The following is a 22,457-nucleotide window of genomic DNA, read 5'->3' on the forward strand; positions in this document are numbered from 1 at the left end:
TGACCCAGCAATCCCACTACTGGGCATATACCCTGAGAAAACCATAATTCAAAAAGAGTCATGTACCACAATGTTCATTGCAGCACTATTTACAATAGCCAATAGTGAGGACATGGAAGCAACCTAAGTGTCTGTTGACAGATGAATGGATAAAGAAGATGTGGCACATGTATACAATGGAATATTACTCAGCCATAAAAAGAAATGAAATTGAGTTATTTGTAGTGAGGTGGATGGACCTAGAATCTGTCAAACAGTGTGAAGTCAGAAAGTGAAAAACAAATACCGTATGCTAACACATATATATGGAATCTAAAAACAAAAAATGGTTCTGAAGAACCTAGCTAGGGGCAGAACAGGAATAAAGATGCAGATGTAGAGAATGGACTTGAGGACATGTGGGTGGGAAGGGTAAGCTGGGACAAAGTGAGACAGTAGCATTGATATATATACACTACCAAGTGTAAAACAGATAGCTAGTGGGAAGCAACTGCATAGCACAGGGAGATCAGCTCGGTGCTTTGTGACCACCTAGAGGGGTGGGATAAGGAGGGTTGGAGGGAGGCTTAAGAGGGAGGGGATATGGGGATATGTGTGTGCATATAGCTGATTTACTTTGTTGTACAGCAGAAACTAATATAACATTGTATAGCAATTATACTCCAATAAAGATGTTGAAGAAAAAACATTAGCTAATAAAATTTGTTTTTTTACCTATTTGACAATAAGTAAATAAATGGGCTTTCTACCTCCATTTTATCACTAACTGAACACAGTTTATAGTTAATATTTGTTTGTTTATGTCTCTTTTCCTTCTCCTCCACTAGATAGTAAGCTCATGTGGAACCTGTAACTTTCATTTATGAGTGCTTAAATACATCAGGCACAAAGAAGGTGCTTAGTAAATCTGTCAGTAAATGGATGAACGCATAAGATGAACACACACGTGTAAAATTACTTCCTTTTATTTTTCTATTGCCCTCTTGCTCAAGTTTTTACTCTTATACAGTTTTCTTAGCTTCTTCTTGTAATAAATAATATCCTTATCTTGACTCTGGCAAGGAAGTGATAGTGCCACTCTTTTTCATGATAGTAGAGGTGGCATGGGGTTAGGGAACAGATTTTCTGAGAAAAAGCACCCATTTTCTTCCCTCCACCATTCTCCCATGCAGTCTCTACCCTTTGGTCCTCATTCCCCAGCACTTATATTATTTAACTGGATTTTCTCAGCAACTGTTAAGATAAATGATGTTATTTCTATTTTCTGAGAAAATTGAGGGTCATAAGTACTGAGTAACAATCAAAGGTCAACAAAGCAAAAACCAGTCCAAATCCACAGTTTAAAACCAGGTCGGTAAAATGTGGAAGTTCACCGTTTCTTTTTCCAGCCTATCACTCTGCCTCTTGTTACAGATAAAGTGCGGATTCTACCTACATTACATGTGCTGTGGAGGGAAGAAGAAGCCTCCCGGGCTTAGCTCACTGGGCAGGGCAGGGATCGGGAAGTTAGTATCATGCTGGAAATTCTTCGAAGAAAAGCTTGAGTCTTACACATATGGTTCTGACTAAATATCATCGTTTGTGTGGTCCAGGGTTAATTCTTTCATCTGCCCAGTATTGTTCCATGTTGGAAGCTACTTCATGAACAACATCCAGAAGAATAAAAGATGATTAAGTCATCTTATAAGTCAGCAACATAAGATGGCTCTCAAAATTTTCTCAGGAAATTACATAGCATTATTTCCTAATCTATCCTTATTCTTTGTAAATGGATAGTTCTGGTTAGATACTGAGGAAAAGACTACTTTCTGTCATATTTTATAAAACCTGTTTTTATAACTGCAAGTATTTAAATCTTCCATCTTCACACCATCCTAAGAGCATTGCTTTTGTTTTTCTGTTTCCTTCCACTCTTCACCCACATATTTTGAAATATATATTCAATCTTTACATATTTCCATACCATGTAGTGATAGTAGTTTATTCTTTTAGACTGAACACTTTCTTTGTTCTGGTAATAAAGAATCAGTAGACAAAGTATTTCAAAGCTTAATGTGCATTATTCCCAAATTGTATTTGTTTTCTTAGTTTGATGCTATGATAAAATGAAAGGCTAATTGATGGTTACTGTATATTAAAGTGGACTAACTAAGTCGATGAGTAAAAGTTGTCAAGGAACTGGATGATCTTCTGGCAATACTATTCTGGCTAAAGAAAAGTATTTTAAAAAAAATCATACAAGTTTATCTAAAGACATGTAAGGCAGTTGAACATAAAATTAAACTGCAATCTAGGATTATTATTTAATAGGCTATTATTTTTTATCTTTGCAATATATATAGGCACTAACAATTATATATGTCTTCCTAGACATGACAGAAGGAACTCTTGAAATATAAAGTGTATTTTATAAGCTATAGGTGTACTTTTCCTCTAATAAAACATGTAAACTTACTTGACATTTATACAAACTCATTAAATAACTTCTATATTCATTCTTGTCAAAGGTAGTATTTCAATTTAATTATGATTAGGGACTTATTTAAATCACTATAAAGATCTCATTCCTCATCTAATGATGCCAGGGACAAATATAAAGCTGTCTATATCAGCATTGCTCATTTATTACACCAATTTTCCAGAATATATAGGTCATTCTAAAAGCTCTCCCTGAAAAAAATATAAAGTAGCTTTTTAATTCTCAAAGTTCTCATCAGAATTAAAATAGGTCAAGTTTTTAGAGCATAGAGCTGTGAGATTATTTTACATTATTTTTATTTATTTGAGTTTAGGGAATATTCCGAGATGTTTTTTCTCTTAGCTTTATTAAACATTTGGGCATTGTACTGGGTTGACCTGTGCTCGCCCTACCACCTCCCCAAAAAAGAGATGTCTACCAGGAACATGTAAATGTAGCCTTATTTGGAATAAAGGTCTTTGCAGATGTAATTAAGGTAAGGATCTCAAGATGAAGTCATTCTGAATTAAGGTGAATCCAGTAACGAATGTCCTTATAAGAGACAGACAATGAGAGGTACATAAAGACACAGAGGGAAGAAGGCCATTTGAAGATGGAGGCAGACATTGGAGTTATACTGCCACAAGCCGAGGAACGCCAGGAGTTGCCAGAAACTGGACAAAACTAGAAAAGATTCTTCCCTAGAGCCTTTGTAGGGTTGGTGGCCCTGCCAACACTTTAAGACTTCTGCCCTCCAAAACTGTGTGAGAATGAATTTCTGCTGTTTTAAACTACCACATCTGTGGTAATTTGTTGCAGCAGCCCTAGAAAACTAATACAAGCATACATTTGATACTAACTGCAGGTTTTGAACTCCTTTAAATGTTAGTCTGTGTCTATTCTGTGTTTATAGATAAGATCTTTTCTTTGAAGTATATTAAAGAGTGAATATCTGTCATTAAAAACAGGAAAAATCCTATATACCTAACATTCCATTTATCTCATAAAGTTACTGTTTTGGCTTTATTTTATCTACCACAGATGTGGCTGGTGGTTATTCATCTTCCATGCTTGATGCAATCAGAAGAGCAGTGATGGTTTCCAACGTGCTTTCAGTTAATAAGATAAATGCGAAAAGCCTCACCCTCAAAGAGGTCTTCAGACTAGCTACTCTTGGAGGCAGCCAAGGTAATGAGCATTTTATTTCTCACACGATGTACATACAACCATGCCAATGTGTCCTTTGCTGCAGTGTGAAGGCTTGTGATAGTGGCATCAGCAGGCACCCCCATATTCATGACTGTTGCATCTCATATAATATAACCAAAACTTAGCAAGTACATGTTCAAGCATGTGGTGGAGGCATCATTCTTTAAGCAAGTTCCCTGTTTTTGGCAGAAGAGATGTTCAGTATGCAATTATCATATTAATTGTTTTAATGGATACTTGCATTGGTCACATGCATACGAGTTCTTTAAAATAATCAGTTTTTTTCCACTGAGTCAAGTAACATGCTCTCTATTGGCTTAAGTAGTAATAATAACAATAATGGCCAAGACTTATTGGGCCCTTACCATGTGATAGGCACTATGCAACATGCTTTATGGATGCTGTTATTGAATCCTCAGAACCACTATTAATTCCATTTTACCAACAAGGTACCTGAGTGAGGCTTACACACCTGTCAAGCTACAGTGTGCCATGACTTGAATCCAGAAAATCTGATGCGAGAGTGCAGGGTGATACCCACCGCCTTCCACTGCAATATCTTCCTGTATAAATCTTGGCTTAGACGACGTATTTTGTTTATATACTTAAGTACACTAATTACCCAAGCCTCTTTCAAAGGAGAAAGATGGAGAAGTATAGTTGACTGATATGCAAATATTGTTCATCACCTTTTCCCAGTTCTCACATGTAACTGTATTTTTACTGAAAAAATAGAAAGTGGCAACTGTATTGCTCTCTGTCACTTTAAGTATTATAGTATAATCTGGATGGATGATAGTGAACATATCATGAAACCTTAGGTAGTTAGTGAGAAAAACATAGATCGTAAGACAGGTGTATATTTTTAATATATTTTAATATTTTTATATTTACGATATATACCCTAGATCTCATAAATGAAGTATGATGGAGGCCAGGGTATCCTGGGAAGAGAAACTTCCTGGCTCTTCTCTGAATGTTCTGGGCTATGATGAATGCCATAAAGAACATTTCAAGAAAGAAAGCAAAGGTCATGTGCTTTGCATTTCCCCCAGTCTTATGATTTCATTTTCTAAAGTTCCAAGTTTTAAAAGTTCTGTTCTTTAAACAAGTGTGACACTCCCTACCCCACCCCCGTTTTCACATCTGAGTTGTCCTACCATCTGATTTTCATGGTGTAAATGACTTGTATTTAAATAGTGCTTTTTTTATTCTAGGCTCTCTGTGAGTTGTTTCATCAGGATCCTGTATGTGACCAGGCCGGCATGGGGTGCTTACCAAATCATTTCTACCTTACCGTATAGCTTTCAAATCTATTTTCTGGGCCACTGTTATGAAATTTCTTCTCAGCTTTTGTCTCTACAAGAGTCTGAGTGAATGAGATGAATGCATCCCTGTTTAAAGTTGGCATCTTCCCCGCTTTACATTCACTCTCAAGATCAAGATGTGCATAAATCACCTTCACAGAGCCAACATTTGCTCCAAAGACAGTAAAACTGCATTTCCTAAAATGCATTTGAGTTGCTTACCAGCCCAGCTAGGCCTCTCTGAAATAATGTGAATTTTTCACTGTAAATTAATGTAGATGAATTTACAATTCACTGACAGTAGCTGTGGTTTTTTTTGGTTAGTTCATACCTGAACTCCCCAGGTTCTAACAAACAGTCCAGTTAATTTATATATATATATATATATAATACCATCAATTCCTGGCAAATGAACCTGGTTATCTGGTCTATTAAACACACAGTTTTATGTTGAATACAGTCATCAAAAACTCACGTTTGTCATGCTGTTTGTCAAGGGAAAAACGAAGTAGAGTGTAATCGATGAAGGAGGAGAAAATTTCCAGTGATTTTCTATTACATTCAGTTCTTCCCCCCACCATCAGTGGAAGTCACCTGACCACTTTTAACATTTCTAATTATGTTTGCACCTCTTTAAGAACTCTTTAGCTAAAAAAATCTTTTTCTTTTCTGAGAATAAAAGAGTTGCCCTTTAAATAACCATTTAAGAACAAGCAAGATTTCTAAATCTGTGCTTAGAGCATTGCCAAAAGACTTCTGGATATCCATACCTAGAAATATAACGTAGTGGGTATTGTCTAACAGGAATATGGTGTCTAATATTTTCACATAGGACTGTATTCTGACAGTGCCAGAATACAGCAAATACATGTAAAAATTCAAGGAAGTAATGCTGCACTCCAGTTGACCTTTCTTTCATGCATGCTTCTATCTGGAACACTCTATCCAGATTCTGGCTTTAAGGAGCTTTAAATTCAATACCTTCATTGACCAGGAAAACCAACTACCCTCATCTTCTGAAAGTAAACCATAAAAATGAGAGATGTTCTTCCTCGACATCCACTATTCACGGAATAGGAATTCTAGCTGGGAGATGGATCAAGTCAATAGACATTGTTGACCTATGCCCTATTTTAGAGAACCATTCTTCTCTGGCAACGAGAAAATCTTTAAGGTTACAGAGAAATTAGTCTGCTTTCAAAAGCTCTGGGACTCTTGAGTTATGAAAATCTATTTACTTTCAGAAGTGAATTTTTTCTATTCAAAGGATTTAAACTAAGGAACTTAGGATGGATATGCCTGCATTGAAAAATATGCAAAAAGATAATTATTTTTTACTTACTTGAAGTTCATTTCACTGCCACAAAAATAGACCTTGTCAGCTATTTCACAGAACAAAAAAAAAAAAAAAAAAAAAAAGGGCAAGGAAAGGAGTTGGAATGTTGGAAGGAGAATAGGAGAGAAAGAGAAAGATATTATGTCCATCATCATGTTTCTTAGAGAGGTGAATGGAAATCACAGACCAGTTGGACTGTGAAGGGAACTGATAGAGCTGAAACAGAGAGACAACATCAGAATTACGATCATGGTGTTGAAGAGAACTCTTTTTATTCTCAGATTTTGCTTTCCCTGTGCTTACTCTGCCTTCTGTAAGTCGAAGTCTTGCGACCTATTGGAATGCTTCACTATTAAGATACTAATTTTTTTCTAGTGACACACTGGCAGATTCTGTCCTTGCAAACTGGGATATTTGCATGGTCCAATGGCTAAAAATACTAACTGTTTATTAATTTATTCCATCCTGTAGCCCTGGGGCTGGATAGACAGATTGGAAACTTTGAAGTGGGCAAGGAATTTGATGCCCTCCTGATCAACCCCAAAGCATCTGACTCTCCCATTGACCTGTTTTATGGGGATTTTGTTGGTGATATTTCTGAGGTACGTAAAAGGAAGTTGATCAAAAAGCATTAATTTCATGAACTAGTCAGTCACAACAGCTTCCCTATAGAAAAAAAATAGACACTGAAACATTTATTGGAATGCAGGAGAATCTTATAAGGGAAGCTAGATCCTTTTTTTTTTTAAACATATTAATTCGAGTATCATTGCTTTACACTGATGTGTTAGCTGCTGCTGTATAACAAAGTGGATCAGCTATACGTATACATATATCCCCATATCCCCTCCCTCTTGCGTCTCCCTCCCACCCTCCCTATCCCACCCCTCTAGGTGGTCACAAAGCACAAGCTGATCTCCCTGTGCTATGTGGCTGCTTCCCACTAGCCATCTATCCCACGCCTGGTAGTGTACACAAGTCACTGCCACTCTCTCACTTCATCTCATCTTACCCCTCCCCCTCCCCGTGTCCTCAAGTCCATTCTCTACATCTGCGTCTCTGTTTCTGTCCTGCCCCTAGGTTCTTCAGAACCTTTTTTTTTTTTTTAGATTCCATATATATGTGTTAGCATATGGTATTTGTTTTTCTCTTTCTGACTTACTTCACTCTGTATGGCAGAGTCTAGGTCCATCCACCTCACTACTAATAACTCAATTTCGTTTCTTTTTATGGCTGATAATATTCCATTGTATATATGTGCCACATCTTCTTTATCCATTCATCTGTCGATGGACAAGTAGGTTGCTACCCTGTCCTGGCTGTTTTAAATAGTGCTGCAGTGAACATTGTGGTACATGACTCTTTTTGAATTATGGTTTTCTCAGGGTATATGCCCAGTAGTGGGATTGCTGGGTCATACGGTAGTTCTATTTTTAGTTTTTTAAGGAACCTCCACATTGTTCTCCATAGTGGCTGTATCAATTTACATTCCTATCAACAGTGCAAGAGGGTTCCCATTCTCTACACCCTCTCCACCATTTATTGTTTCTAGATTTTTTGATGATGCCCATTCTAGCGGGTGTGAGGTGATACCACATTGTAGTTTTGATTTGCATTTCTCTAATGATTAATGATGTGGAGTATCCTTTCAAATGTTTCTTGGCAATCTGTATATCTTCTTTGGAAAAATGTCTATTTAGGTCTTCTGCCCATTTTTGGATTGGGTTGTTTTTTTGATACTGAACTGCATGAGCTGCTTGTATATTGTGGAGATTAATCCTTTGTCAGTTGCTTTGTTTGCAAATATCTCCCACTGTGAGGGCTGTCTTTACATCTTGGTTATGGTTTCCTTTGCTGTGCAAAAGCTTTTAAGTTTCATTAGGTGCCATTTGTTTATTTTTATTTCCATTTCTCTAGGAGGTGGGTCAAAATGGATCTTGCTGTGATTTATGTCATAGAGTATTCTGCCTATGTTTTCCTCTAAGAGATTTATAGTGCCTGGCCTTATATTTAGGTCTTTAATCCATTTTGAGTTTATTTTTGTGTATGGTGTTAGGGAGTGATCTAATTTCATTCTTTTACATGTAGTTGTCCAGTTTTCCCAGCACCACTTATTGAAGAGGCTGTCTTTACTCCATTGTATATTCTCCTTTATCAGAGATAAGGTGACCATATGCGTGTTGATTTATCTTTGGGATTTCTGTCCTGTTCCATTAATCTGTATTTCTGTTTTTGTGCCACTACCATACTGTCTTGATTACTGTAGCTTTGTAATATAGTCTGAAGTCAGCGAGCCTGATTCCTCCAGGTCCGTTTTTCTTTCTCAAGATTGCGTTGGCTATTCGGGGTCTCTTGTGTTTCCATACAAATTGTGAAATTTTTTGTTCTAGTTCTGTGAAAAATGCCACTGGTAGTTTGATAGGGATTGCATTGAATCTGTAGATTCCTTTGGGTAGTATAATCATTTTCACAATGTTGATTCTTCCAATCCAAGAACATGGGATATCTCTCCATCTGTTTGCATCATCTTTAATTTCTTTCATCAGTGTGTTATAGTTTTCTGCATACAGGTCTTTTGTCTCCTTAGGTAGATTTATTCGTAGATATTTTATTCTTTTTGTTGCAATGGTAAATGGGAGTGTTTCCTTAATTTCACTTTCAGATTTTTCATCATTAGTGTATAGGAATGCAAGAGATTTCTGTGCATTAATATTGTTTCCTGCTACTTTACCGGATTCATTGATTAGCTCTAGTAGTTATCTAGTGGCATCTTTAGGATTCTCTATGATAGTATCACGTCATCTGCAAACAGTGACAGTTTTACTTCTTCTGTTCTGATTTGGATTCCTTTTATTTCTTTTTCTTTTCTGATTGCTGTGGCTAAAACTTCCAAAACTATGTTGAATAAGAGTGGTGAGAGTGGGCAGCCTTGTCTTGTTCCCCATCTTAGTGGACATGGTTTCAGTTTTTCACCATTGAGAATGATGTTTGCTGTGGGTTTGTCATATATGGCCTTTATTATGTTGAGGTAAGTTCCCTCTATGTCTACTTTCTGGAGGGTTTTTATCATAAATGGGTGTTGAATTTTGTTGAAAACCTATTCTGCATCTATTATCATATGGTTTTTCTCCTTCAATTTGTTAATATGGTGTATCACACTGATTGATTTGCATATATTGAGGAATCCTTGCATTCCTGGGATAAACCCCACTTGATCATGGTGTGTGATCCTTTTAATACGCTGCTGGATTCTGTTTGCTAGTATTTTGTTGAGGATTTTTGCATCTGCATTCATCAGTGACATTGGCCTGTAGTTTTCTTTTTTTGTGGGATATTTGTCGGGTTTTGTATCAGGGTGTTGGTGGCCTCGTAGAATGAGTTTGGGAGTGTTCCTCCCTCTGCTATATTTTGGAAGAGTTTGAGAAGTAAGAGTGTTAGCTCTTCTCTAAATGTTTGATAGAATTTGCCTGTGAAGCCATCTGGTCCTGGGCTTTTGTTTGTTGGCAGATTTTTAATCACAGCTGCAATTTCAGTGCTCGTGGTTGGTCTGTTTATATTTTTCTATTTATTCCTGGTTCAGCCTCGGAAAGTTGTGCTTTTCTAAGAAATTGTCCATTTCTTCCAGGTTGTCCACTTTATTGGCATATAGTTGCTTGTAGTAATCTCTCATGATCCTTTGTATTTCTGCAGTGTCAGTTGTTACTCCTGCTTTTTCATTTCTAATCCTGTTGATTTGAGTCTTCTCCCTTTTTTTCTTGAGTCTGGCTAATGGTTTATCAGTTTCGTTTATCTTCTCAAAGAACCAGCTTTTAGTTTTATCTTTGCTATTGTTTGCTTCATTTCTTTTCCATTTATTTCTGATCTGATCTTTATGATTTCTTTCCTTCTGCTAACTTTGGGGGGTTTTTGTTCTTCTTTCTCTAATTGCTTTAGGTGTAAGGTTAGGTTGTTAAATATTTGAGATGTTTTTTTTTTCCTGAGGTAGGACTGTATTGCTATAAACTTCCCTCTTTGAACCGCTTTTGCTGCATCCCATAGGTTTTTGGTCGTCATGTTTTCATTGTCATTTGTTTCTAGGTATTTTTTGATTTCCTCTTTGATTTATTCAGTGATCTCTTGGTTATTTACTAGTGTATTGTTTAGCCTCCATGTGTTTGTATTTTTTACATTATTTTTCCTTAATTGATATCTAGTCTTACAGCGTTGTGGTCGGAGAAAATACTTGATACTATTTCAATTTTCTTAAATTTACCAAGGCTTAATTTGCAAGCCAGGATATGATCTATCCTGGAGAATGTTCCATGAGCACTTGAGAAGAAAATGTATTCTGTTTTTTTGGATGGAATGTCATATAAATATCAATTAAGTCCATCTTGTTTATGTGTCATTTATAGCTTGTGTTTCCTTGTTTATTTTCATTTTGGATGAATTGTCCATTGGTGAAAGCAGGGTGTTACAGTCCCCTATTATTATTCTGTTACTGTCGATTTCCCCTTTTATGGCTGTTAGTATTTGCCTTATGTATTGAGGTGCTCCTCTGTTGGGTATATAAATATTTACAATTGTTATATCTTCTTCTTGCATTGATCCCTTGATTATTATGTAGTGTTCTTCCTTGTCTCTTGTAATAGTCTCTATTTTAAAGTCTATTTTATCTGATATGAGAATTGCTACTCCAGCTTTCTTTTGATTTCCATTTGCATGGATTATCTTTTTCCATCCCCTCACTTTCAGTGTGTATGTGTTTGTAGGTCTGAATTGGGTCTCTTGTAGACAGCATATACATGGATTTTGTTTTTGTATGCATTCAGCCAGTCTGTGTCTTTTGGTTGGAGCATTTAATCCATTTACATTTAAGGTAATTATCAATATGTATGTTCCTATTACCATTTTCTTAATTGTTTTGGGTTTGTTTTTGTAGGTCTTTTCCTTCTCTTGTGTTTCCTGCCTAGAGAAGTTCCTTTAGCATTTGTTGTAAAGCTGGTTTGGTGGTGCTGAATTCTCTTAGCTTCTGCTTGTCTGTAAAGGTTTTAATTTCTGTGTCAAATCTGAATGAGATCCTTGCTGGGTAGAGTAATCTTGGTTGCTGGTGTTTCCCTTTCATCAATTTAAATATGTCCTGCCACTCACTTCTGGCTTGCAGAATTTCTGCTGAAAAATCAGCTGTTAAGGTTTTGGGATTCCCTTGTATATTATTTGTTGCTTTTCCCTTGCTGTTTTTAATATTTTTTCTTTATATTTAATTTTTGATAGTTTGATTAATTTGTGTCTTGGTATGTTTCTCTTTGGATTTATCCTGTATGGGACTGTCTGTGCTTCCTGGACTTGATTATTTCCTTTCCCATATCAGGGAAGTTTTCACCTATAATCTCTTCAAATATTTTCTCAGTTCCTTGCTCTTTCTCTGGGACCCCTATAATTCGAATGTTGGTGCATTTAGTGTTGTCCCAGAGGTCTCTGAGACTGTCCTCGACTCTTTTCATTCTTTTTTCTTTACTCTGCTCTGCAGTAGTTATTTCCACTGTTTTATCTTCCAGGTCACTTATCCGTTCTTCTGCCTCAGTTATTCTGCTATTGATTCCTTCTAGAGAATTCTTAATTTCATTTATTGTGTTGTTCATCATTGTGTGTTTGCTCTTTCGTTCTTCTAGTTCCTTGTTAAATGTTTCTTGTACTTTCTCCATTCTATTTCCAAGATTTTGTATCATCTTCACTATCATTACTCTGAATTCTTCTTCAGGTAGACTGCCTATTTCCTCTTCATTTGTTTGGTCTCATGGATTTTTACTTTGCTCCTTCATCTGCGTATTTCTGTCTTCTCATTTTGCTTAACTTACTGTGTTTGGGGTCTCCTTTTCTCAGGCTACAGGTTCATAGTTCTTGTTGTTTTTGATGTCTGCCCCCAGTGGGTAAGGTTTGTTCTGTGGTTTGTGTAGGCTTCCTGGTGGAGGGCACTGGTGCCTGTATTCTGGTGGATGAGGCTGCATCTTGTCTTTCTGGTGGGCAAGACCGCATCCGGTGCGTGTGTTTTGGGTTGTTTGTGACCTTATTATGATTTTACGCAGCCTCTCTGCTGATGGGTGGGGTTGTGTTCCTTTCTTGCTAGATGTTCGCATGGCGTGTCCAGCACTGGAGCTTGCTGGTTGTTGAATGGAGCTGGGTCTTAGCATTGAGACGGTGATCTCTGGGAGAGCTCTCGCTGATTGATTATTATATGGGGCCAGGAGGTCTCTGGTGGTCCAATGTCCTGAACTCGGCTCTCCCACCTCCGAGACTCAGGCCTGACACCCGGCTGGAGCACCAGACCCTGTCAGCCACACGGCTGGAGTGCCTTCAGAGTTGGAGAAGCTGGCCTGCAGTGGCTCTCCTTCTGCGCTGCACATTAGAATCACCTGCTTCTTCCTTGTTTTGCCCCAAAGGCAGTGTTCCACAGAGAAAAACAGTCCCCTTGAAAATAGTCACAGCTTGAGATGGCTTTTTTTTTTACTTTGTGCTTAGGTTTCATTTGCTCACAGTGGGTCACAGAGGGTCACAGTGGGTCAGAGAGGCCTCGCACCCGGCTCTTCCTATTGGGGTTCCTACTTTGGAATCTAGATCCTTTTAAGTTATTATAATTTCATGACAATAATGGTATTAAAGAAACACTTGTATTTTGAATATATTTGTATATTTGAAGGTATTTGGCTATAAGAAGCCATAATACAGCTACCACTTATTGAACACACTTGCTGTGTGCTAGATGGCATGGGATTAATACATTATTTTTGTTTTATCAGAACAACTATTATGAGAGCCAGGTGCTATTAATATTACCATGTCGTTTATGGGGCAGTGAGGCTTAAGGGAGGCTAAATGGTTTACCTAAGAACTCATGGCTAGTAATTAGTAGACAGAGTTTGGATTCCATCCCAGGACTTTCTGACTTCTGGAGTCTGGGCTCTTGATCACAATGCTACATGGATTCTCTTAATTATAAGAAAATGAGTTTTTTTACTTTGTCCCTCTTATCATGTTTTTCTATGTATAAAATAAACTAGTTCTTACTTTAATAACAATTCTTTTTGAGACAGTTTTTCTTTAAAACTTAACTACTGCCATTTATAAATTGATCCATTTATGAGAGTAAATGTGATACTAAATGTAACATACTGAGGTTTTTTGAAGAAAGGGGCTGGATTATTTGAAGTTGATACCATTAGTTATTTACATATTACTTATTCTTTTACTTTTTTATTAGAGTGAGTTTCTGGGAATAGGGCTTAGACCCATTCATCCAGTCATTTTTCTTGCATTATACACCTCTTGAAATGTTTAAATTATTATATTAAATTAAATTTTTTTTTTTTTGCGGTACGCGGGCCTCTCACTGTTGTGGCCTCTCCCGCTGTGGAGCACAGGCTCCGGACGCACAGGCTCAACGGCCATGGCTCACGGGCCCAGCCGCTCCACAGCATGTGGGATCTTCCTGGACCGGAGCACGAACCCGTGTCCCCTGCATCAGCAGGCGGACTCCCAACCACTGCGCCACCAGGGAAGCCCTAAATTAAATTCTTTATTTTTTGTTAACACTTTCCTCTGAAGATTTCAAGGTTCTATGTTAAGAATTTTCAGGCAATGGGAAACATTTGTTAATAGTCAGTACTTTTTTTTCTAGGCAAAAGACCATTTCTTTTTCATTAATAAAAGTCGATTTTGGGATGTTCAGTCGATGCCAGCTTAGGTGAGACAGTGATTGTTAGCCATAGAAGCCAACTCCTATGAGTAGAGTTAGGTCTTTTGGGGCATACTTTAGCATTTTGACTTGGGATACTGGATTGTTGATGACAAATAAGGCTTCCCCTTTACCCTTTCTGCCCAACTCTGTTATTGGAATAGCCATCAGTGTATCCATTTCTGGGACCAAGTTCCAGCCAGGCTAATGTATACAACAGAGAGAAATACCTTTTAAATGGATGGATTACATGTCTTATCTCAAGACCTTTTTCAGGTTTAAATTCAAAATATTTTCACTGTAACTCTTTGATATGGAATGCAAGACTAAAGAAATTCACATGTGGAAATGCAAACAGACATTAATTAATCAAGATAGCATCTTTTATGTAAATATATAAATAAGTTTAGGCACTGAAATGTACAACTAACACATTTTTCTCCTCTGTGGGTTTAGCCATAATTTTGGTAATATATATATTTACGAAAGAAAAAAGTCTGTGTTTAGAAAAAAATAAAAACAGATTTTTGCCATTGAGAAATAAATTTATATTTCTGGATTTTGCCAACCACTGTTGGCTGTGAATTTGCTTTTCTAAATGCACAAAATATTCTTTCTCCTTCTTATTATTATTTTTCATTTTAGGCTATTATCCAGAAGTTCCTCTATCTAGGTAGGTATATATGTCTCTATGCTAAATAAAATCTTTCTTTGTCTCTTGGGTATGCTCTCTGCATTTATTGTACCATATGTTAAGCCTTATGATCATTTGCTTTGATTCATTATATTTTTTAACATTCCTTGGCATTGAGCCCATGTATGGCACAATATTTAAAGGCACTATTTGTAATGAATACGCTCCTCTAGAACATAGTCATAAATCCTAAACTGAGGAATGGCAGGCCAAGGAGAAGAGATCATCCTGTACCTTCTTCCTACACTCGTTCTGTAACCCCAAGTCTGCCCTAGCACATTGTATTTGTGATTGTGGTGGAGTCTTGCCACACATGCTTTTTAACGTACTCACATTCAATTCTCTTCACTGAGAGAGAGAAATAAATAGTGCAGAAGATTCTACTCTTCCTCCCACTCCGTTGAGTGAGCTCTGAGTTCTGAGTGAATTGGGGGTGGGAGAGACACATGTGGTATTTCTTAAAAAAGCTCAGTTCTTGCAGGCCCTTCATCTCACCATGCTGCTTATGATTCTGGGGTGTAAAGATAAGTATTTCTTTTACACTTGGGGCTGGAAAAGGAAACCACTCACTTCAGCTGAAAGAACGGTGATTGGGGGTTGATTCAATTTTATGTGAATTCTGCTTTAGGTGTGTATTTCAGACTCTAATCCTCAAATTAGGTGCAGCGTCTTCTTTTGGTCATATCTACCTGTTCAGATTATAAACAATGATTCCTTGATTTTTCTTTCAGGAGATGACCGAAATATTGAAGAGGTGTATGTGGGTGGAAAGCAGGTGGTTCCCTTTTCGAGCTCAGTGTAAGACCCTCTGCATCTACGAGTTCTCCTGGGGTAACACAGTTCTGTGTTTTCTTGTGCCCAGGCGGAGTTAGGAAGTCAAAAACCAGTACCTTGTTCTTGGGATGACTATCTCCTTCTGTGTCTAGTTACAGTATTCACTTGACAAATCGTTCAAAGGAAGTTGCTCTAATTCTCAACTCTCTGGTTGGGAGGATTAAAAATTTCGCCTTTTTGAGCTGTTTAGATTTACTTTAAAGCTCAAACATAAGGGAATGTTATTACTGGTGGTGTTCTTATTATGAGATTTAAATAAAATCTATTTCACATTTGGACATGTGGAGAGAAAAGATATTCTTATAAGGTTAGATATTTTGAGCTAGTAAATGTGAAAATTAGAAAACAGAAAATGAAACAGTGAATATATTTTTGAGGGAGAAAAAATTAGACTATGAACACACGTTGGAAAATGACTTCAGATTGTGTTTGAAAATTATATACTGAGCATACTAATTTAAAAAGAGAACTTGTTGAATTTTAAAATGTATTTCTCGATTGACCTTGTGTTCTGGAAATATGCACTTAATGGAACTTGCATTTCAGAGATATGTTATTGTTGTGCTTTGCCTTCTTTGGGGATGAAATGTCAGAAATTGAATGCCACATGCTTTCTTAATATAGTTCTGTGCTTCAAAGTGTTTGACAGAAGTTGGGTATTAAAGATTTAAAGTTTCTTAGGAATATTATTCATATAACTACATGGCATAAATAGCTATACTTTTGTGTACTTTAAAATCACAATGTATAATTGTGTGATGCTATTATTGCTTCATTTTTATTAGAAGAGAAACAAATTTCATACTCCACTGTTGTGTAGATTGGAGTCTTTCATATATTGGGACAAGTGCTGGGATTCCAGGAGCTGTCAATACTAAAAGGAAGGGTTTCATTGCAATGACCCATTCTCCCAAAGAACTATTCCATAGTTGCTGGAAATTTCATACTCAGATATCAATCTGTTAGAACTTTAAATGAAGGACAAATCCTACTAGATAAATATTATTTAAAATCTTTAAACCTTGCATATTGAAAGTACTCTATTTTTCAATTTTATCTTGTCTTTTTCATTCCTAATAATTTTCAGGACATTAGAATTTTAGGATAATGAAAAATATTTAGATGTCCCACTACTGTTTATATTAACAGGACTTAATCTGTACTAGACATCTAGAAACATTAAACAAAGCAAAGAGTGTTTTTATGCTTCCTAATAGTGTGCTTTCCCATAACGTGGAATTAAAAACAAATTATGACTTCATGATAAATCCTTAAGAAATATTGATATGAATATTATTTAAATATTATAGTTTTCTCAGTTAACTCCAAATCCTATAAACCAACAAGGAAAAGGAGTAGTTTTCTTAATATATCCTAACACTCATACCTAGGGCTTAGGGCTTAGGGCTGACTCCTTATTATCACCTTATAGTAAAGAACTTTATGTAATGTATCTGCAGAATGAAGAAGAAAATTTGTTCTCTGGTACTATATATTTTATTCTTATATAGTCATGCTAATTCAGCAGTAATTTGCTCAGTCTCTGGCCCCTCACCCCTGGAGAAAACACTTCTAGACTTGGGTATACCCTACACCTAAAGATAGAACAAATATTTGGTCTTATTTAAAAAGCAGAAACAAAAAACCAGAGTTTGTGTTGTGAGGTATTAAGTAACTCAGTAAACCCAGTTTCCAGTCTCAGTCTAGAATTCCTAGTTCCTGAGCCATGTCAAAGATGCCCCACCAAGTTTCTTTCCATTTCTCTATAGTGCCGGTAGGTATTTTCTGCTTTATCTCCCCAGTCCCTGCCAAAGGAACTTGGTTACCTAGTTTCTAACTCACATGAGTGGGCTTAGGAATTTGGAATGACATGTGCAAGATCCAGTAATAGGCAGAAGCTGTTCTTAGCCTTTGCAACATCCTACACTTTTACCTTCCAAAAGGGTGTACATTTTGATGTTGAACATCAACTTTCATTTAGATTTAGGACTTACATGCAGCAAATATAAATAAGTGTGGCATCAGAAGCAGGAATAATGGCCATATACAACCAATCTGTCAAATATTAAGTTTAGCCCTGATAATATGTTAAGACCTGAATATCTTTTCTAGTACGAATAGAATGTATTGAAATGTTTACATGTACTTTGATCTCCCTGCATTACTTATAACTTATGTGTTTTATTTCCCAGAGTGCAGTGTTGCTGAATGTTGCATATGCTTTTTGCGGTACTGCAGGCATTAGCCATACACGTGCCCAGATGTTCTGCACTTTGAAATGTTGCCTTTACTTAATGTGGGTTGACTTTATGAATTGCGGAAAGGCAGTATTCCAAGCCAATCCTATTTGTCACTTTATGTGTGAATATTTTGCTCTCTGACAGGAAAGGAAGAATTAAAACATCTTCTCAGCCCCCTCACCCTACTCTGCACTATTTGCCTCAGGTTTCATGACATTTTTAATGGAATACACTTTAACAGGTAAAAACGTATTCAATAGTAGTGACTATCATACATTTAAAAATATTTTTGCAACCAGAACAGAAAAGCAGGCTAATCAGCCAACATGAATTTAATTTTCAAAAAAGAGTAAAATGTAGGATTAGAACAGGAAAGGTTGTCCTGGTAATTGTAAACTGAGACCAAGGAAACTCTCCCCTTATTTATTCTCCCAGCTTCTTCTGATCTAATTGTCAAAGGTTTTAGAATCCAAGAGAATATCTTGGAATAAGCTTCCTTCATGCTAGGAGGAGGTCTTTCTAAATTAATATTATGAGCATTGAACCTCACTGCAGCTCTTTTAATTTTTGTGAGAATTCTGCACGGTCAAGAAAGGAAGGCAGTGGGGAAACACCCCTGTTACGCTTAGCTGATTTGAAGTGTGCCCTTGAATATCCCTGTTGGCAGCTACAGTTGAGATCTCAGAAGGGAAACAATGGCTGTGAGATCCAGCAACGTAGTTTGAATCTTCATTCCCTTCCAGACTCTTCCTGTTTTTAATTTTTTCACCTCAGAACCAGACATATGGAAAGCTTTAAAGACAAGCTGGAAGGCACATTGTATCAATTCTACACGTGTGCTATACATGGAAGATATCCCGAGCTGGATGCTCCTGTAGCCTGCTGGACAGAGGTGATGATGCTGGAAGCAATCACATGTTTTTTTTCTTTTAAAGAGTGTTCTGAGTTATTGAAAGGTAGACTACAAAATATGTCATGGGCAATGTCTTGAAGAAATGTTTAAACTGGTGGATTTTTGTGAATTTTTAAGGTTTTTTTTCTTTGCAATTTCAGATCTACTTAGCCACTTTAGGTATGACTTTGGACCCTGACACTTTTTTAATGTCTCTAAAGCATGGAAAGAAGTGCAGAAATGAACAGACACGTATTAGAAACCCTGGCATTGGTCCCATGCATGTTTTCATGCCCAGCCCCTCCTTCATTTCCCTCCTACAGTCTTGAGTGTGAGAGATCAAGAGGTGAGGAGTTAATTTGTAAATCTGATACAAATTGAGTGAAATGCAAAAGTTGAACAGCCCAATGGTGAAACTAAATATAAATTCCAAGATGGTTTCCACAGTCCACCAGATTCAAGTGACTTGAGTAACAGCCATTATGTGATTGATGTGTTCACTTCCTACTCAAAAGCCTGTCAGAAAGCATTCTTTATTGAAAACCACCTTACATTGTGTTAAACTTCTGATCGCTGCTATTAAGAATATATATACATATGTATTCATGGGAACATTTTTTCTCAATATTTGTATGATTTGCTTATTGTTCCTATGCTGAGTGAGCTCCTTTTTGCTTCAGACAAAAATAAACGAGATTTTGTGTTTATGTGTTTTTGTTGTTGTGAGTTCTATCGATCTGATAGAAGGGGGATTAATCTTAAAGTGGTTTCTCCTTTTAACGTGAATTTTAAGATTGAAGGGGATCAACTGTCTGGTGATGGATGGAAACTAAAATTTTTGGTGGTGAGCATGCTGTAGTGTATACAGAAGTAGAAATATAATGTTGTACATATGAAACTTATATAATGTTATAAACCAATGCTATCTCAATAAGAAAAAAAGAAATATCATAAGACTGGAAAAAAATAGAATATTTAGCTGTGGGCCAACATGTATCTTCTATCCTATAATAGTCACTATACACAGCTTTTAAAAATTAAGCTATAGCTATAATGTTCAGCTCTTTAGAATCAGATTACTGTTGCCTTTGATTTAAGCAGAGTTGATATTTCTTATTTTTTAAGCCACAACCCAGAATGAGACATGCACTTTAACATCAAGAATTAGTTCACACATACACACGTGCATGAGCATTTAAAACCAACGTCTCACAAAATGCTACTTTCCTTATCTGTGATACCCTGGGCTATTTCTCATTCTATTCTATTCTCTGTAATTTTTTAAATGCTGATAGCGAATTTCCCCCTTGGTTTCTTGAACCTCCAATGGGTTATCACCAGCACTGAGGAAGCAGTTTCCAGTGTCATTTGAGCTGTATACTTTAAGTCTCCATGACTTCATTCTGTGATTTGGCCATGACATGAGGGCCTGCCTTAGGATCATGAGGATTAAATAAAATAATACATAGCCAGCACTTAAGAGAGCAGCTGGAACAAAGCGAGTGCTCACTGTATGGTAGTTATTATCTTTAAAATGAATACAAACTGAACAGAAATAAAAATCATTTAAAATGTGTTTTTCTCAGTTTTTTAGAATTGAAATCAAGTGGTGTTAAGGATCTCTCTGTACATAAAAATATTCTGTAAGGATTAAATCTGATTTTTTCTGGCACTATTCGGCACTATGTTCATTATTTTTTATTTATAACAAGAAGCCTATAAGAGTAGTAGATCTGGTCTATAAATTCTCCCTCAATGTTCTGAGCAACTTACTAAGCATCTTTTTTTTTCTCCTAAGGAACAACTTAGTCAAAATACCCAGAAGAGAATGTTCATATGCATTATGTATAGCAGTAAAGTCTGCCTAATTTAATTTGCACATTGTAGGCCAGACTTCTGTAATGGGTACTTAATAGACAAAAACAAATTACTGCATGGTACTCAATTCAGGATTTAAATAAAATAAGACATGAAATATATATAACTGCCATTTAGACATGAAATACATATAACTGCCAGTAGCAAAAAGGGCCTGTAGTAGGGTATTTTAAGACTCCATGAAAAGGCACTCAAAGGAACTGGGCCCACAAGCAGTTAGTTGTCACTAACAAGGAGTAGGGTTATTTTTTCAAACCCTGTTTGTAAATGGGATAAGTGAAGTATTCTGTTCTTTGAAATGACAGAACATTATTTTAAAGTATAACTAACTTTTTTTCACTAATTCAGACTCATCTCCTTTTACCATCAAGGCTGCCTACACTATCACTGTAAAGTTACATTAAATTTGTCATACTCCTTGAATTTTTTCATGCTTCTATATTAGTAAGATCTATATTTCAGCCTGGAAAGAGAGAGAGAGAGGTGGCTAAAAAAGCATTCTCTAGGGCTTCCCTGGTGGCGCAGTGGTTGGGAGTCCGCCTGCCGATGCAGGGGGCGCGGGTTCGTGCCCCAGTCCGGGAGGATCCCAGGTGCCGCGGAGTGGCTAGGCCTGTGGGCCATGGCTGCTGGGCCTGTGCGTCCGGAGCCTGTGCTCCGCGGCGGGAGGGGCCACGGCAGTGAGAGGCCCGCGTACCGCAAAAACAAACAAACAAACAAAAAAGCATTCTCGGGCTTCCCTGGTGGCGCAGTGATTGAGAGTCTGCCTGCCGATGCAGGGGACACGGGTTCGTGCCCCGGTCCGGGAAGATCCCACATGCCGCGGAGCAGCGAGGCCCGTGAGCCATGGCTGCTGAGCCTGTGCTCCGCAATGGGAGAGGCCACAACAGAGAGAGGCCCGCGTACCGCAAAAAAAAAAAAAAGCATTCTCTATGGCAAAAACTTTGTAGAGAAATTTTTCAGTGGTAACTAAGAAAAAACAAAACATTTTTGCCCCAAGGTAAAAAGTGCTAAAATATGAACAGATATCATGGAATTTCTCAAATCACTGGGGCCTTCCTCAATTGCCTAGATTCTGCTCACCCTATAGGGAATAAAACAAACATTTGTTTCCCTATTTGTAGAAAGAAAGCTCAAAGTCATAGCAGTAAAATCTAACATAAGAGAAATAAAGGCCCTAGAAAGATTACCATTTATTCAGATGATAAGAGGTTCTCATACACTTGCTTAAAAACCTAAACTTGAAGCTTCACTGTGAAGTTAATTTCTGTCCTTTTAATCCTGGATAGTCTCCACATCATACTTTCGTTTTACTGCTGTCAAATAAAGCCACGATCCATAAATGAGTAAACCAAGGAAGAATTTTACTCTTGATTTTTCTCATGACTAAATTTGCTTCCTGGAGTACTTGAGAGACCTGAAAGAGCTTTGATGTTTTCTTTCTCTTTCTGCAAGAGTTGATTCCATCCACACCTGAGCTGGGGAATAAATGCAGAGATGTCTTTGTGCTTGGAAAGCACTTTGAAAACATTGACTGAAGCACATGAACAGATAAAGACATGAGAGGCTTCTGTTATTTCAAAGGATAACCTAAGAGGCTCAGAAAAAGCAGCACACATACTTCTTTCAATTCATGAACACTTTCCTCCTAGCTGAACTATGAAAGATGAATCGGGCTTTGAAAATTATGTATTCTGAATTAATTCATATAACCACAACAAAACCTTCAGTATCACAAACATGTCCCAGCCTGGTGCAGTGGCACAGTATGCACTCAGTAAAATCTCATGGCAAAGTTTTGGTAGTGTGCATGTAAAAGAGAAGCTATGGAGTTTGGGTTGTTTGTGGTTGCTTTATTAAGCTCAGTGATAGATCTGTTGATATCCAGGACAATTGCACAA

The 22,457-nt window shown here is 37.1% G+C and overlaps 2 protein-coding genes across 14 annotated transcripts in view; one reads left to right on the top strand and one right to left on the bottom strand.

Moving 5' to 3' along the window:
• Positions 1-15,612, top strand: part of GDA (guanine deaminase) — a 260,601-nt gene extending 244,989 nt beyond the window's left edge. For all 4 annotated transcript variants that reach the window (XM_079925961.1, XM_079925962.1, XM_079925964.1 and 1 more), the window contains 4 exons: positions 3,500-3,646; positions 6,782-6,912; positions 14,667-14,694; positions 15,447-15,612. In XM_079925961.1, the coding sequence (XP_079782087.1) occupies positions 3,500-3,646; positions 6,782-6,912; positions 14,667-14,694; positions 15,447-15,517 (377 nt within the window). In that variant the 3' untranslated portion in view covers positions 15,518-15,612. The remainder of the gene's footprint in view (positions 1-3,499; positions 3,647-6,781; positions 6,913-14,666; positions 14,695-15,446) is intronic.
• The window catches only part of LOC307188602 (uncharacterized protein), a 205,414-nt gene that overhangs the window by 77,868 nt on the left and 105,089 nt on the right, over positions 1-22,457 (bottom strand). The gene's annotated exons all lie outside the window — the stretch shown is intronic.

Source organism: Stenella coeruleoalba (genome assembly GCF_951394435.1).
Source record: "Stenella coeruleoalba genome assembly, chromosome: 7".
In the NCBI taxonomy this organism is placed as follows: Eukaryota; Metazoa; Chordata; class Mammalia; order Artiodactyla; family Delphinidae; genus Stenella; species Stenella coeruleoalba.